At 37.2% G+C, this 17,026-nt stretch overlaps 1 protein-coding gene across 4 annotated transcripts in view; it reads right to left on the bottom strand.

Moving 5' to 3' along the window:
• Nucleotides 1-17,026, bottom strand: part of SPHKAP (SPHK1 interactor, AKAP domain containing) — a 163,363-nt gene that overhangs the window by 103,493 nt on the left and 42,844 nt on the right. For all 4 annotated transcript variants that reach the window (XM_074398926.1, XM_003925454.4, XM_074398927.1 and 1 more), the window contains one exon: nt 11,714-11,819. In XM_074398926.1, coding sequence (XP_074255027.1) covers nt 11,714-11,819 — 106 coding nt within the window. The remainder of the gene's footprint in view (nt 1-11,713; nt 11,820-17,026) is intronic.

Here is a 17,026-nt window from a genome sequence, read left to right as displayed (position 1 = left end):
CTGGGCCAGATATTCTTTAATACCTTGAAGCACTCTAAGAGTCTAAAAAACTTTCTTACTATAATTTTGCAAAGTTTAGTCACTGTTTTAATTAATGTTTAATTGCTGACTTAAATATTTTATAACCGTTTAAAAGCCTAGTATAGACACACACACACACACACACACACACACACACACACACACACACAGAGTCAGAAGTCAGGAGGTTTGGTGTAATTTTATACTTTTAACTTCATGCTGATTCAGCCTATGCCATAGCAAACTTTCTGATAATTCTATAGTCTTTTGTTTTTCACTCTGGGATATAAATACTTTCCCATTATTTCACAGGGAAACTGTGCAATGCCTATTTAAAGCACACTGAACTACTAAGAAGAAACAATGAAAGAAACTGGAAATAAAATTATTGTGGAAGAAAAAAATTGGCATCAGATACTCAGGGTGTGGTCTCCATTTCTCAGAAGGTTTAATTAAATGTTAGGATAACATTTTTCTCGTAACGATGATTTTACTGGATGACTGCCTGAGTTCTTGTGTATTAGCTTCCTTTGACAAAAAGGAGAAATGGCTTCCAAGGTAAGACGATGTATTATTCATACGACATATTCTGTAATTCTATATGATTGGATGTAAAGCATTCATGCATTATATCAGGATATGCATCCTGGCCCAGGGTAACATACAAAGTCTCTACATTACATGTATTGGGACATGAATTTTGAAGAAAGGATGCTTTTTGTTCATGAAGCATCTCCATTTTGTACTCAAATCACATCCTTATGTGACATCTGTCAGAGATAAATGCTCCGTAAAACAGTGTAATCTGTATTTATTTGCCAGAAGCAAACTTAGGCCAGCTATATTGCAAAAAGCATTTTATAGGTAAGGACTGTCTGACTAGAAATACACAGTTAGTTTACCTGAAGGTTATTGATTAGTATGTTTATCATGAGACGGCAATTTTACGTCTTCTCTTATCTGAGAGTCTTTCCCCCTACCCCTCTTCCGCAGTAAAGGGATAGAGAGCATGCATGGTAGGCTCACTACTAATCATTTCCCTCCCAAACCTTCCAGCCCATCATGCCTTTGAGCAGGTGAATTCTCCTTGATAATGGAGAACCATTTTGTTCCAAAGACGAAAAGAACTCTATTATTTTATGATCCTTTTAAAATAATAAGTTCCAAAATTTCTAAAATTTCTTAGATGTCAACGGTATCATGCAGTTACATGAGTTAGAGCTTGGGAAGTGACAAGGACTGGAAAAAGAGGGTCAGACCCCACGGCTTCCGTCCTGTCACACAGATGTCAGCCGGCTGAAGAAGGCTTTGAAAGTTGATCAGAGCTTTATCCACGTGAATGCGTTAGCTGCGTTTGAGGCTCAAGTGTAAGATGCAAGAGTTACAAAAACGGATATACTCAGGAAATGCAAATATAGTATAATTTATGAATGATCAGCAACGGTTTAAGCGGAATTGAGTTAGACGCATACAGGAAAGCTGATTAATTGCTATTTAGAGTCAGTATAATGCTATAATATTTACACTGTCAGTGAAGGGAATGTGATTTTAATGTTAACAGAAGGAAAATGTAAGAAGAAACACACATGTAGGAAGATATATAAAGTGTGTGAAAACCTTCTATTGACTTTGAATTCTTTTGTGTTGGTATGCAAAATACAGGTAGTGCAGAATTGGCCACTGGAACAAAGGAACAGTGGATTTCATCTTGAGTATTGGTGCATGCCTTTGGACTGTGGCAGTTAAAATATAAGTGACATCGGCTGGCTGCAGTGACTCAAGCCTGTAATCCCAGCACTTTCAGAGGCCGAGACAGGAAGATGACTTGTGACCAGGAGTTCAAGACCAACCTGGGCAGTATAGTCAAACCCTATCTCTACAAAATAATAAAAATAAAAAGTAAGCCAGGCATGGTGCTTTGCACCTATAGTCTGAGCTACTCAGGAGGCTGAGGTGGGAGAATCACTAGAGCCCAGGAGTTGGAGGTTACAGTGAGCCATGATCACACCACTGTATTCCAGGCTGGGTGACAGAGCAAGACTCTGTTGCAATAAAATCATAAAATAAGATAAGATAAAATAAAATAAAATAAGTCAGTTCTTTATTCTCTGACTTCTCTCTTCTTGGGAAAAAGCTACAGGAAACAACTGCCTTTTAAGACGCATGCAGATGCGCACATAATCTGTGAAGGGATACATTTTCTTCTTGGCTGCTTTCCATCCTGGAGAGTATGAGCCCTCATATGAGTCTTTCAGAGTAAGTTTCCTTCTCAAGAGGCAGAAATGTGCCTAGTGAATGTTAGTATGCAAAGGAGAGGGCTCACTTGACAGGATCATGAGCCAGAAGGTGTCTTTTAGAGAGATGTTCCAGTTTATCTGAGCCATGTTTTCCCTTCCCACTTTGACACTGGCAGGACTGAAAGTGGGCACTTTAATGGGAAGGGTGAGTCTGGCAGGATATGAGAAAGATGGATGCTATGAGGACATGTGGGGAATGTAGTGTCTACTCCAGACTACTCTGCTGGGAACTTTTCTTAGAGGAAGGCTGAAAGAAAACAGATGAGGCCCTGAGGCTAGTGACAGGGAGCAGGGCTGGCGAGACATTTTTTTTTAAGTACCCAAAAATAGAACGGAGAATTTTTAATGCTAGATTAGATGTATTCAATGTAAACTCATTGTATTTCTAGATAGAGATATTTAATACATAATATACAAAAGATCTGGGGTAATGACCACAGGAATTCAGAAAAACAGATCACTTGCCTAGTTCTAGCAGTGCTGCATCAGCTTCAATTCCACAAAATGTTCTAAGCTATTTTGGATTTTCCGAGTCCTTTTTTTTTTTTTTTTTTTTTTTTAGAAAAAAGTAAAAGCATGCAGGTTCCTTCCAGGGGTTCTTCATCCATAGTGGAAAGGATGCTCAAGGAACTGAGTGTAGGGAACAGAACAAGGCTGGTGCATTGGAATCGTCACTGCTGTATAGAAAAACTGCTGGAGGCTTTGAGGAATGGGCAGAGTTCAGAGTCCAGAACAGAAGTCATCAAACATACTGACTTCGGGATAAGAAGCTGAATTGTATTCAAACTGCAAACCAAGCCATAACTGGTGGTTTAAAATTTTCCCACTGTTTTCCAGAGGATGAGCCCTCCATGTAGCACAGGCAGCCCCACCTCTCTGTTTCTGTGTGGACCTGGTTGTCTTTAAGATGAGAAAAGCCAGTCTTGACCTGCTTTTGCTGAAGGAAGAGAAAATGAGCCCAAATCAAAGCTTTTATTATTTGCATTCTGTCCTCAGTACAACGCTGATGTTGATGTGCCTCAGGGCATCCAGAAGTTTCCTTAGATGGCGAATGAAATTGCCTCCAGAGGGAATGTTGTGGCTGGGTCTTTAGATGCAACTGGGCTGAATCTGGAGTCATGGATTCTTCTCCTCTGTCTCCCAGTGCCTTCTTCCCAGTGGTCTCAGATATTCCACCATTCATAAATATCTTATCCTGTGTAGTCATTTTTCTGTTCAGTCTTTATGGTCAAAGAGTTCTCCTGATCTTGACTGCCAAATGTATCTCACCCAGGTTTCTTTTTCTCTCCATCCACTAAACCTACACTGGTTTCACCTCCCCTCCCCTCCCCTATCCCCATCTCCACCATGTATTCCCCTCCTGGCATCCCAGATTGCAAGCTGTCTTTGTTTTAAGGAATTCTCTTGAAAACTATCAGATTAGCTTTCTTTAAATGTCGCTTTTGGTAGGATAATTTTCTATGTGTTTTCTTACAAACATCCCTGTTCCTTCAATGCTTCTGATTGCTCTTGCAGAATGATGATAAAACAGGACATCTAGCTGTTTGGCAAAAACTGGCTAGGCCATTCTCTAGTGTCAGAATCCAACATGAAGACCACAGACCAGAAGAGCATGTCTAAAGACTTGAGAGTGGTTTTTACTGCAGAGGGAAATTCTCGTGTCTTCCTTCTATAGAAAGGTGAATAAACTCAATAATGCTGATTTTTATTTAATTTCATTTATTCATTTTTAAAGTCTTTGCTTCTTTGAGAGAAACAGCTTCTACAAATACATATCTATTTTCCATTATGTGAATATTTAGCTTGGAAGCACAGTGAAAGTACTTTTTAGCTTCTCAGAAGTATTGCTGGGGCTCTTGTCCAAGAGCGATGAAATTCTGACTAATAAAAGTCTCTAGAGATAGGGATCAGATTGTGAAAAAGCCTTCCAATTTGTATGCTTGTGCCTGAACACATTAATTAAATTGCTTTCATTAATTACAACTTATCAAAAAGATATGAGCTTAGATGAAAGCGTATTTTGCAGAATAAAATGAAATATCCAGGGACATCCATTCTGTCATTCTTCAGAGATATCTTTGCCACTGTTGACAGCAAATTTAAGTCAGTTTAAAGGGGGGCATCATGGCCAAGAATGCTCCTGAAACTTCAAAAAACTGTTCAGATGTCATATTAAGATCAAACTCTGCCTCTGGGAATCTGAAGTGTTTTCAGTCTGCTGCCTTTGATAAGTCCAAGTTTAAGGCGGATTTAATTAACATGACATGAAAAGAGAAGAGAAGGATATTGCAGGTGCTGATTTTTCTCCAACAATTTTTTCCTCACATGAATCCTATTCAGAGACTTGGTTTCACTATATCCCAAATAGCAAACCTCCAGTCTGTGATGTAAAGCATAGATTGAAAATGCCCAGCTGTTGTGGAAATATGACATTGAATATAATGCTTTAAGAGGAAAGGAAAATCTAACAGATATTCACTATAATAGAGGCATACTGCATGTTATGTTTATATCAGTTTTTAAATTTCAGTTAAATAAAGACTCCCATTGTCTAAAAGACTACTTATTTAGCATGAACTAATATTCATTAAGCATCAACTATGTGCCAAGGGCATACACAAACCCTTTTGTATGTAAGTATCACACTAACCTTAGAGAATCTGAGTCAGGTTACATCACTGGCCTAAGCTCATACAGCAAGAAGAGAAACCTGGGATCTAATTCAGGTCTCTCAGTTCCAAGTCCAGGATTGATACATAACATCCCACTGCTGCTCTGGAGATAACAGTTTTTTATTTATTATGAAGAGACTAGGAAGAATTCTAACCTAGTTTTAAACAAATTTAAAAGAGTAACACATATAATCATTTAACTTGTTTAGTGTAAAATCTCTAAGATTCAATTTAGCAATGGTGGTTGTATTTGTCTCATAAGAAGGAGTGGTTGGGCTGGGCATGGTGGCTTATGCCTGTAATCCCAGCAATTTGGGAGTCCAAGGTGGTGAATCACTTGAGGTCAGGAGTTCGAGACCAGCCTGGCCAACATGGCAAAACCACATCTCTACTAAAAACACAAAAAGAATTAGCCAGGTGTCATAGTGTAAACCTGTAATCCCAGCTACTTGGGAGGCTGAGGCAGGAGAAATGTTTGAACCCAGGAAGCAGAGGCTACAGTGAACTGAGATTGCACCACTGTACTCCAGCCTGAGGTACAGAGAGCAATACGTCTCAACAACAACAACAGCAACAAAAAAAAAAAAAAAAAAAAGAGAAGAAGAAGGAGTTATTGTATGAGATGCGGGCATCAGACAATGCGTATGTAAATGTAATTCAAGGGATGCTGGGGGAGAAGTTTAGGGTTCCCTGCCCAGCAGCTCTTTTCCATTTTCTTCTTGTAATATTTTGTAATTCTATCATATTAAATGCATTATTTTGGGAAATCATCTTGAATACATTAAAACTGCCCCTGCGTCTCAGTGCACATAATTAGGGTGACAGAGGTTAGCTCACATGTCAACTTGGATGGATTGAAAGTGTTTGTTTAGAGCTTCATAATAAGTAGAATTCTGAGTTTATGCCCAAGTTCAACAGGCTCAATTACCAATGTCAGTTAACGGAAGGGACAATAGAAGTAGTAAACATAATTTATTTGTTATCATTCCATTAAGCAATCACTAAAGCCTCAGTGTGTATTTATGTAACTTTTTTAGCTCTTAAAAAAGGGAGAGGGAGAGAAAAAAATCTGAAGCCAGAGATGGGATGACCATATAACTTATTTTGCATATCAAAGCGCTTTTGAGAGCAAACGGGGATCAATTAACAAAATACCAAGACAATATATGTGAATTGTCACTGCATGGTGTGGTCGGCTTAGCTCTGGGGAAAGACCGTCTCTTGCCACCAAAACTATATATTGAAGAGTTCTTCCTTCAATAAAATACACTGAAGTCTCTTTCCTGATGCTATCACCTTTTCAGAGCTGCAGCTTCCAGGGACCATATTTCTCCAATACTAGAGAGGAAATTTGAGGAACACAAGCAATTGTGTCTGGGTAGGATTCCTGAAATCCTTAGAGATTCATTATGAAACATGTGAAAGAAATTCAGTCAATTTCCAATTTTTCAGAGGCTGATTATCCAACTAATGCATTAACTTGTGGACCCTTGTTTTACTTCTCCCACCAGTTAATTTAGCAATATGTCAGTTCTGATAAAAAGGTTTGATGAGGAAAAAGATGATACGATTACATGAAATGAGTTTGGGGAATTACCAATAGATTTCAATTATCCGTGTTACTCTCAGTGAAGGCTGATTGACTGTGAAGAGTGGTGATTTATCAGGACAGCCTTGCTACTTCTCAGACGTAACTGTCCTTGTTCTTTTTGCCTTTTTTTTGTGCAGAACATACACTGCATGTGCATTTAACATACAGATCTTCACTTCTCCTGTTCTGTGATCTGTGATTAACAAGATTTTAAAGAATTAGCTTACAGTATTATTTAATAATAAAATAATTAATAAAGACATAAAATGCATTCAATATTAAATGACTTTTTATTGGGTGCTTTTGTTCTGGATACAAAGAAGAAAATGTTGGTGAACGACTCTTTTGAAGAGAAGATAAACAATGACAGCTCCACAGTGCTTGACTCGTGGCATATACAGTTACCAATTTGTGTTTTAAATGCGATTATTATGTAAGCTTGAGAGAATAGCTGAAATGAAAAGAATGTGCTATAAATATTAAAAAATATATTACCAGGGAAGGTACTGACTTCTTCACTAATTTGCAGCAGCCCTTTCCAAGTTTGGTTGTATATTCTTCCTCAATTCAAATCTTGATCAGCCTTCTGAGTACCTTCCGCTGAACTTGCTGCTGTCTATTGCAGATCTAAAGACAATTTTGGCTCTTGGCTTTTAATAAAAATAATAACTGTTTTCTATGTATTTATATAGGAATGTCTCAGAGATATTCAATCCCAGTCCCCCACAACAGAGCAAATATCACACACAGTAAAGGGACTCACAAAATTTTTGGTTTCCCAGTGCATATAAAAGTTATGTCTATACTATACTGTAGTCTATTAAGTGTGAAATAGCATTATAACCAAAAAAGTATGTAGCTTAATTAAAAATACTTTGTTGCTAAAAGAATGCTAACAGTCATCTGAGCCTTCAGTGAGTTGTAGTCTTTTTGCTGGTGAAAGGTCCTTGTCTCCAGGTTGCTGGCTACTAATTGATCAAGGTAATGGATGTTGAAGGTTACAGTACCCATTGCAATTTCTTAACATAAGACGACAATGAACTTTGCTACACTGATGAAGTCTATTTTTATGAAAGATTTCTCTGTGGCACACAATGCTATTCAATAGCATTTTACCCACAGGAGAACTTTCAAAATTGGAGTTAATCCTCTCGAAACTTGCTGCTTTCAAAAACGTTCACAGCATCTTCCCCAGGAGTAGAGTTCATCTCAAGAAACCACTTTCTTTCCATCCATAAGAAGTAATTCCTCATTCCTTCAAGATTTATGAGAATATTTTAGCAATTCAGTCACTCTTCAGGCTCTACTTGCAATTCTAGTTTTCTTGTTATTTCAACCACATGTATCGAACCCTTCAGTCATTCATGAGAGTTGGAATCAATTTTCAAACTCCTATTTATGTTAATATTTTACCTTCTCCCATGAATCATAAATGTTCTTAATAGCATCTAGAATGGTAAAACCTTTCTAGAAAGGTTTATTTACTTTGCCAAGATCCATCAAAGAATTACTATCTATGACAGCTATAGCCTTATTAAATGTAGTTCTTAAACATTAGCACTTGAAAATCAAAATTACTCCTTTATTCATGGGCTGAAGAATGGATTCTGTGTTAGCAGACATGAAAACATTAATTTCCGTGTATATCTCCACTAGAGCTCTCAAGTGACCAGATTCATTGTCAATGAGCAGTAACATTTTGATAGGAATATTTTTTCTGAGCAGGCTTCAACAGTGGGCTTAAAATATTCAGTAAACCATGCTGTAAACACATGTGCTGTCATCTAGGCTTTGTTGTTCCATTTATAGAACCCAGGTAGTAGATTTAGCATCATACTTAGGGGCCCTAGGATTTTTGGAATAGGAAATAAGCATTTGCTGACACTTAAAGTTATCAGCTGCGTTAGCCTCTAACAAGATGACTTGTCCTTGGATTGGTCAGAGCACATACATTTATTGATTAAGTTCATCTTCTTACTTGAGTGCAGTTCTTGGATTCCAAAACAGTTACCATAGTAACATAGAAGATCACTGGTAATAGATAACCACAACAGATTTGGTAATAATGAAAAGTTTGAAATATTGAGAGAATTACCAAAATGTGACACAGAGTCAGTAAGTGAGCACGCTCTGTTGGGGAAGTGGTAAGATGGGCTTGCTGGATGTAGGATTGACACAATTCTTCATTTTATAAAAAATGCAGTATCTACCAAGTCCAATAATGTGAAGTAAAGTGAAAGAAGGCATGCCTATTTTTATCTTGGATAACTGTTTAACTTATGAATTATTATTTGACTTTTTACAAGAGAAACCAGTATTATATCCCAAACCATACTGTGAATTCATTAAGGGTGAGGGTTATTTATGATCTATCTTTGTATTTTTCCCCAAGATCTAACAGAGTTTTGAATGTATTTAGGTTGAGCCATACAAATTGCCTATATTGGATCAATATAAAGACAATTTAATATGGTTCAATTTCCCAATAATTATTCTAAAAATAATTGTGAAATGAGTCAGATTACATTAAAATTTTACATTATTATTTGTAAATGTAAATATTTATGTATACATTTACATATATACATATGTATACACATGCAAATATACATGTGCCAGTGAAAGCTTTTAGAATTAAAGATTGGTTTTAGTTTTATTTATTTATTTTTTTCTTTGAGATGGAGTCTCACTCTGTAGGCCAGGCTGGAGTGCAAAGGTGTGATCTGGGCTCACTACAAGGTCCGCCTCCCGGGTTTGAGGGTTTCTCCAGTCTCAGCCTCCCAAGTAGCTGAGACTACAGGCACAAGTCACCACTCCCAGCTAATTTTTGTATTTTAGTAGAGACAGGGTTTCACCATGTTGGCCAGGCTGGTCTCAAACTCCTGACCTCAGGTGATCTGCCCTCTTCAGCCTCCCAAAGTGTGGGGATTACAGGCATGAGCCACCGCCCCTGGCCCTAGTTTTAATTTTTTGAGTGGACATCCAGGCCCAAACAACTCTTTCAGTTCAATAGCTTCCAGATGGGATATATATTTTTTTAAAGAAATAAATGTAACTACCTCATTTCCAGGGAAATAACTGTAGCTAAGACAACAGATCATAAATCCCTAACTCTCTAGGAATGTTAATACCTATACAGAATTATTTTCTGTGACTGTATGCTTGCTGATAATATTCTTCTGTAGAGTAATATTAGTGATATCTTTATTTTGAGTGCTTGAAGTGTGCCAGGCACTGCTGTAAACATTTCACATCTATTAATTGATTAAGTTCTTGCTTCAATCTTGTAAAACAGATAATACTATTTTCTTCATTTTTCACATAAGAAAATCGAGACATGAAGTAAAGTCATTTGCTCAAGATCACACAAGTAATGATGAGACTGGCTGTTAAATTCAGGCAGTCTGAATTCAATTCTTTTTTTTTTTTTTTTTTTTTTTTTTTTTGAGACGTAGTTTTGCTCTTGTTACCCAGGCTGGAGTGCAATGGCGTGATCTCGGCTCACCGCAACCTCTGCCTCCTGGGTTCAGGTAATTCTCCTGCCTCAGCCTCCTGAGTAGCTGGGATTACATGCACACACCACCATGCCCAGCTAATTTTTTGTATTTTTAGTAGAGACGGGGTTTCACCATGTTGACCAGGATGGTCTCGATCTCTTGACCTTGTGATCCACCCGCCTCGGCTTCCCAAAGTGCTGGGATTACAGGCGTGAGCCACCGCGCCCGGCCCAATTCTTCTTATAAATACCACACAAACTTGTATTAATAGAAATATACTTACTTTTAAAAATTAGAACAGACTAAAAATTATTTAGCCCTGTAAAATGTACAGCATCTGATGAAGCATTTATAATTTGGAGTTATAGAGTTGAACAGAGTATACCTAAGGCTTGGAGACCTCTTTTATAAATAGTTTTATAAAATATTAGCTCTTTTGTGAATAGCTTGAAATCATTTCAAATTTAATTCCTTAGTTTCCTGTATTAAAAAGTGGAATTTTTAGCACCAATTCCTCTGTAGGAACTGATAAGAAAAGAATAATAGATCATATAACATGTGCTAATAAGAACCCTTAATTAATTAGACAGTTTTTTTGCATTTGGTTATGAATGAATGTATGCAAATACTTTTGTAAAATTATGTTTAATGCTACCTTTCTGGAGTAAGTATATTTTTCAGTATAGATATTTGTTAATTTCTTTAATACTTGAAAACTAGAAACTTACACAAAACTCACAGAAGCAGAGAATAACTAAGGCTGCTTATCTGGGTATATATAAACACATATATATCCATATGTACACATGCATACATATATATGTATATAATGTATATTACATATATACACAATACATACACATATACAATATGCTTAGTATCAGAATGTGTTAATTTACGGCTATAAGATTTTTTATAATTTAATATTCTTGCAATAAATGAAATAACCCAGTGTGATTGCTTTTGAATTGGAATGAGAAGAAACATGCTTTCTTGGAATTCAGCATCAAATAGTGACAAAAGCATTAGGTGGGAAACCTTACTGTGGACATTCTACTTCAAGTTTTTGGGTCTTATTTGGATTGGCTGGAAAAATGAGGTAAATTCAATGATTTTATGTTGTTCAAGTGTTTTTGTATCTTAGAGCATAATTTTTTAAATCAGCTCTTAAGTCTAGTTCTAGAAAATACAATTCTCTTTTTCCTAATAAAATAAGCCAAGCATATCCTTTGCTTTATGAAAATGTCAAAAGCGAAACAGCTCTAAAGTTTTCTTAGATACAGATTTAGTAACTTAATATAATACGTTGAGTCATTCAAAACCCATGAATATTTTTCTGAAAGGAGACGCAAGAAACTTATTCATGGCTAAGTTTAAGAAGAAACACTGGGGAAAAGTCTTGAGTTGAGGTCGTATGGCAGTGGAGGCTTATAATTTTCTGTGCTTGAATTTTCTGATCATTTCCATGAATTAAAATTTTAATGTCATCAAGGTTTACTTGGGAAAGCAAACCATGGACCATTTTGTTGTTTCTTTTTATCGTTGTTTCTACTTTAGGAAGAGTGCTTAAATTTTCAAATTAAATGAGTGTTCAAGTTCAACTGGCAAGGAGAGAGTGGTGTAAGGCCAGGTTACCTTCTTACAGGCTGTGATGGAGTTCCCCTGGCTGCTTCCTGAGCTGCCACAGCCACTGCCCTGCTGCGGTTCCAAAACGTCATACATCCGTGATGGCTCCAAGTTGCTGTTTGTGCCCCAAAACACAAAAACACATTCCAGTGAGTCATCTCTCTATTTGGAAATAAAGAATAAACAAATCACCAAATGGTGTATCAAAAATCATATTTTCAGATTTCATTAAACACTGCTAATCCCCCTGCCGAAATGGACCTTTCTTTGTTGCATACAATTTCATAATTGGTGAGATCACTATAGATGATCCTGCTGTGACCATAAAACTGTATACCAGTGCCTTCCATGGCACGTTGAAGGACTGAATTGCATCTGCCTGACTACTGGCCTTGTTAGCATCTTTTCTTAAGCAAGCAGTTTTAAAACCCAAATAAATTTTTCTCAATTGCCACATTAATTGAGCTCTGAAAACACCAACACATAACAAAATACCATTTTACTTTTTAAATGGAGGTAAAATATAATTTTAATCTGGACTCAGAATGGTACCATTTTTAAAAAAGTGTAGATTTTGGAAAATGAGGATAATCTCTTTACCATCCCTGTGGCTGGAGATAGCTTCTCAACTTCTCTGTCTCCAAAATTATACACTTATATCCCTCCCCGTATCTCTGTCAATATTGATGGGCTGGGCTATGTACAGAGTTGTATAAATATTTTAAAAATATTTAAAATTGGCTGAGCACAGTGGCTTATGCCTATAATCCCAGCACTTTGGGAAGCTGAGGTGAGCAGATCATTTGAGATCAGAAGTTCAAGACCAGCCTGGGCAACATGGTGAAACCCTGTTTGTACTAAAAATACAAAAAAAATGAGCCAGGCTTGATGGCATTCCCCTGTAATTCCAGCTACTTAGGAGGCTGAGGTATGAGAATGGCTTGAACCTGATTGGCAGAGGTTTCAGTGAGCTGAGATCATGCTACTGCACTCCAGCCTTGGTGACAGAGTGAGACCCTGCCAAAAAAAAAAAAAAAAAAAAAAAAAAAAAAAAAAAAAAAACTTCTACATTTTTAAGACATGATAAAAATGAAAATTGTTATCAAACCTTTTTTTTTTTTACATAACTGGAAAATCAACATTGAGCCTCGTTTAAATATGGAAAACTCTCTAAATGTTATATGCATTTCTAAATATTTTTCTTCTGAAAATACAGTAACTTGGACTTTTAAAATGTACTGATAGTTCAAATCTATATGTTGAATTTTTGTTGTTGACCACATAGAACATGCACAATTCATTAAGAGATTTTTGGAATATGATCTGATAGTTCTGCATAAAATTTTCAATGTGACATGTAGATGTTTTCTCTTAAAACAAGTGCCAAATAAAAGATCAGTTAAATAAACAATTTATTTCTATCTAACATTTAACTCTCAAGTTTCAAGCACGAAATTAGCCAATTTTTCAATTAGCCATTAGTCAAACGCGGCATTAGTGTAGTCTGTTGGCATTTCCATTATTATGGAATGACATTTTAAAAAATGACTACTGACTGTGCTGTGTAACAAATCATAGATTCAGGCAAAATCTGCACAGAGTAATTCAAATAAAACCTGTTTTGTTAAAAATTTTTATATATTACTTTTTGAGTAATTGTCACTTGAGGGCTAGAGTCAACCTAGTAAATGAAAGGATAACACCTATATTATCTTTGTTTAGCTTAGGAAAGATGGAAGAAAGGAAGGAAGGAAGGAAGGTGTATGAAAGAGAAAAGAAAGAAAAGGAGAGAGAAAGAAAGAGAGAAAGAGAAAGAAAGAAAGAGGGAGGGAGGGAGAAAAGGAAAGGAGAGGAAGGAAGAAGGGAGGGAAACAGAAGGAAGGAAGGAAGGAGAGAGAAAAATGGAAGAAGGAAAGAGGGAGGGAAGGTGGGAGGGAGTGAAGAAGGAAGGAAGGAAGGGAGGAAGGGAGGGAAAGAGTGAAAGAAAGCAGGAAAAGGTAATCAGCTCCATTTCCTGGCTGCCAGTCTCCACCTATTCTGCCACCTAGCTTTTCTGAGTCTTAGTCTCAACATTCATAAATGACACGTTTAGACTAAAGTCTGTGCTTCCCCCATAGCCCTGGATGTCACTTGCAAAATATCAGAGACACCTGAGTTTTCTGTCCCTGTTTTTACAGGTTTTTTACAATGTGGACCTATAACTTTTTAGGCTGCCATTTACTGCACACCCAAGTGTGGACATCAAGGTAAGGCCATGAACCAAGCTGATTTTGATCTATAAAATCTTGATCTCCAAGTCAAGTTATACGACTCCCTCTAGGAGCCAGCCAAGGCCCTGTGTGCAGTTCAGGTAGACAGGATGTAGGGTCACACAGCTCTGTGTCCTGTTGCTAATGTGTCCCCCAGGCAGCTCTGATGGGCTAGTAGATCTCTTCCACCCAGGTCATCCCAGGACTTATGCCCAGTGCTAAGACATCTCCCGTGACTTTTTACAGGGTTAGAGACTGCAGGAGCAGGAAGTGGGCAGGCTGAGAAGTAAGGCTGGCACAGAACTCAGGCTGCTCCTTCTGGGTATGAAACATCTTAGAAAGAGCACTTCAACAGCCTTTGGTCACTCCAGAAGGAAATCCTATCTAACTTGGGCAGAGATGGTTAGGTCCAAAATTGGGGTAATGTAAAAATAGAGAAAATGAAAAGATCAGCCTTGAACATTACTTATTTACCATGAAGCACTTTTATATATGGTTTTAGATAGACAACCTGCTACAATACTTTTTATGCACCCAAAAGTTTAAGAACTTGAGCTCATCTAATAGAAGGAAGTAATGACACATCTACCCACTGATATCCTGATATAAAGTCCTTCTGCCTTTAAGATGACTGTAAAATCCTAGTAGAAAATGAAGGTCTGAAAGGAAATTTGAAAGTTTTTTTGCTTGCCTGCAAGGCTGATGCCATTTGTTCTAATGATAAGCCTATATAGTATTAATTTAAAAATTTAACTATGTATATGTACATATATATTTGTTCATTGTTGTGAGTGTTAAATGAAGTTGAGTCACACGGTGGGGCAAAAATCACTGCATTACTAGATGACAAGTATAATGCAACTCTACTGCACCCATATTTAAAGCAAACACATCTTCTGAAACACATTGTATATCACTTTAATGATGCCTGATATCCAAAGAAAATGTAGGAGGTAGGCTTATGTTTTAAAGCATGTGATGAGAGTGTGCATTTCCAATAGGTGACTTTACAACATAGCCCAGTCTGTTCCCATGCCTGTGGGATGGAGAAGGAATTTGTAGAGTATTTACAATGATGCTGTCCTTGATCTCTAGAGAAGCAAAACATTTGCTGTTACAGAATGAGGCAGAGACGGCAGTGATATGAAACTCATGCATTTATTCAAATGAGCTGAGATTGACATTAAAAGAATTGTTGTCAAGATACAGTACAGCTTTATAACTCTCCTAATGTGTAAGGCTGCAAGTTCTTCCCTGGGATACTTTCCTTTGATTTTGACAAGTGTTGACAATATTTATTAAGCACAACCTTTCAAACTGGTTTCATGCTGAAACTGTTAAGTGCATTTCAATGAGGATGTAGATAAAGATGGGAAAGAAGGTACAAAGTAGAATTTGAAGTGGTGGCTTAAATCAGACTTCTATAAAGATTTTAAACCAGACTTCTATAAAGCAGCTTACTTTATAGAAAAAATTCATATATCACTAAATGAGATGGTAAGTTGCCACCGTACTGCCACCACTGCAGTGACTCATGCAGTATAAGTAGGTCATATCAATCATGAAAATAGTCTAGGGAATATCCAGTTATTTCTCTAGAGAGATATGTATCCAGTTACTGGAAACTGAGTTGTCTATATATTGCGATGCAAAGTTTGGTGCATGAACCAGTAGCATTGGCATCACGTGGGAGCTGGTTAGATACCCAGGAACTCAGAACTGCTGAATCAGAATCCGCATATTGACATTAAACTCAGGTAATTTATATGTCCATTAGAGTTTGAGAAACACTTGTGTAACATATTAAATTGAATTCATATTCCATTTGCCTGTGGACCATCATACTGATGCTGAGAAAAGTAGATCAGAGTAAAAGAGACTGGGCAAACAGCGATAAAGAGGCCTGGGTGTAATATCCTCATGATATTACTTTGTTTAGGAATATTCTACCTCGTCCTTGCCTTCCCTTCTTAATAATTCCTACTGTATCGTTTGGATCTCAGCTTATAAATTACCTCTGGCACCTCCCGTCTCCATTCCCCCTGCCAAGGAGGCTACTTCTCTCCCACATAGCTCCAGTGCCCCATGCACACACAAACACACTCTCAATCCTACCTTGCTCCCACCCACATATTCCCACACCACCCCAACCCAGGAAGCGAGGCAGACACTCTTCTTGTGTATTCCAACAGTACTCTAAGCCATATCTTGTTTTAGCACTTGTCCAAAAGGCATATCATTTTATATTTGTCTACTTCCACTTTAGTCTGTAAGACCTAAAAGGGCAGGAGTCACTTAGGACACAGGACAGTGCCAGCCAGTGGGAGATGCCCAACAAGCACTTACTGAGATTGTTTGTTCTTATCCTTCTGAGCAGCCTAGGTAACCTCAAAAGATTAGGCACAAACAAGCGTTTGAATTTAATGTTAAATTTTCTGCATTACTGACAGATGGCAGGATAAGCCACATCTGAGAAGATAATTTAAGGAATTTCCCAGGATAGTTCTAATGAAAAGAGAGTCTGCTGTTATACTTGCTAAAATATCAAGTAAACACAGTGTAAAGTTAAACCATTTTAACAGATTCTAAAAGATAAGATTTGTTCTTATCTTCTCCCTCCTTAAAGAATGCTCTTGGTAAAAAGTAGTAATTATAATTCATTTGATTGTCTCAACCCTATTAGGAATATCTACTCTTGAGCTTTAATCCCAACACTAGAAAAAAAAAATTAAAACTCAGATCTACCAGAAGAGATCTTGGGCAAGGGATTGAGATGTTGTCATTAAAATCAATCTGACAACATATGACAACCAAAAACTGAGAGGATTTTAAACTATGCTTTCACACAGTTCAAAATGGAAGTTTTCTCAAGTGAACATTCTTATTTCACCCTCATCCAAAGGAATTTACCTGTTACATGAAGCTCAGAGGTTTAGGTCAATTTTTCAAAAACTGACTCTTTTAAAACATCACGTGAGGTATTAGTGTCTCCTGTCTTCCTCTTCTAACCAGTCTTGACAAAGACTTTTCTTGACCAAACTTTAGTCAAGTTTCTCCTTTGAGACATCCTCTC

The sequence above is a fragment of the Saimiri boliviensis genome, chromosome 5, assembly GCF_048565385.1.
Source record: "Saimiri boliviensis isolate mSaiBol1 chromosome 5, mSaiBol1.pri, whole genome shotgun sequence".
NCBI classification, from domain to species: Eukaryota; Metazoa; Chordata; class Mammalia; order Primates; family Cebidae; genus Saimiri; species Saimiri boliviensis.
This window is presented reverse-complemented; position numbering and strand designations above follow the sequence as displayed.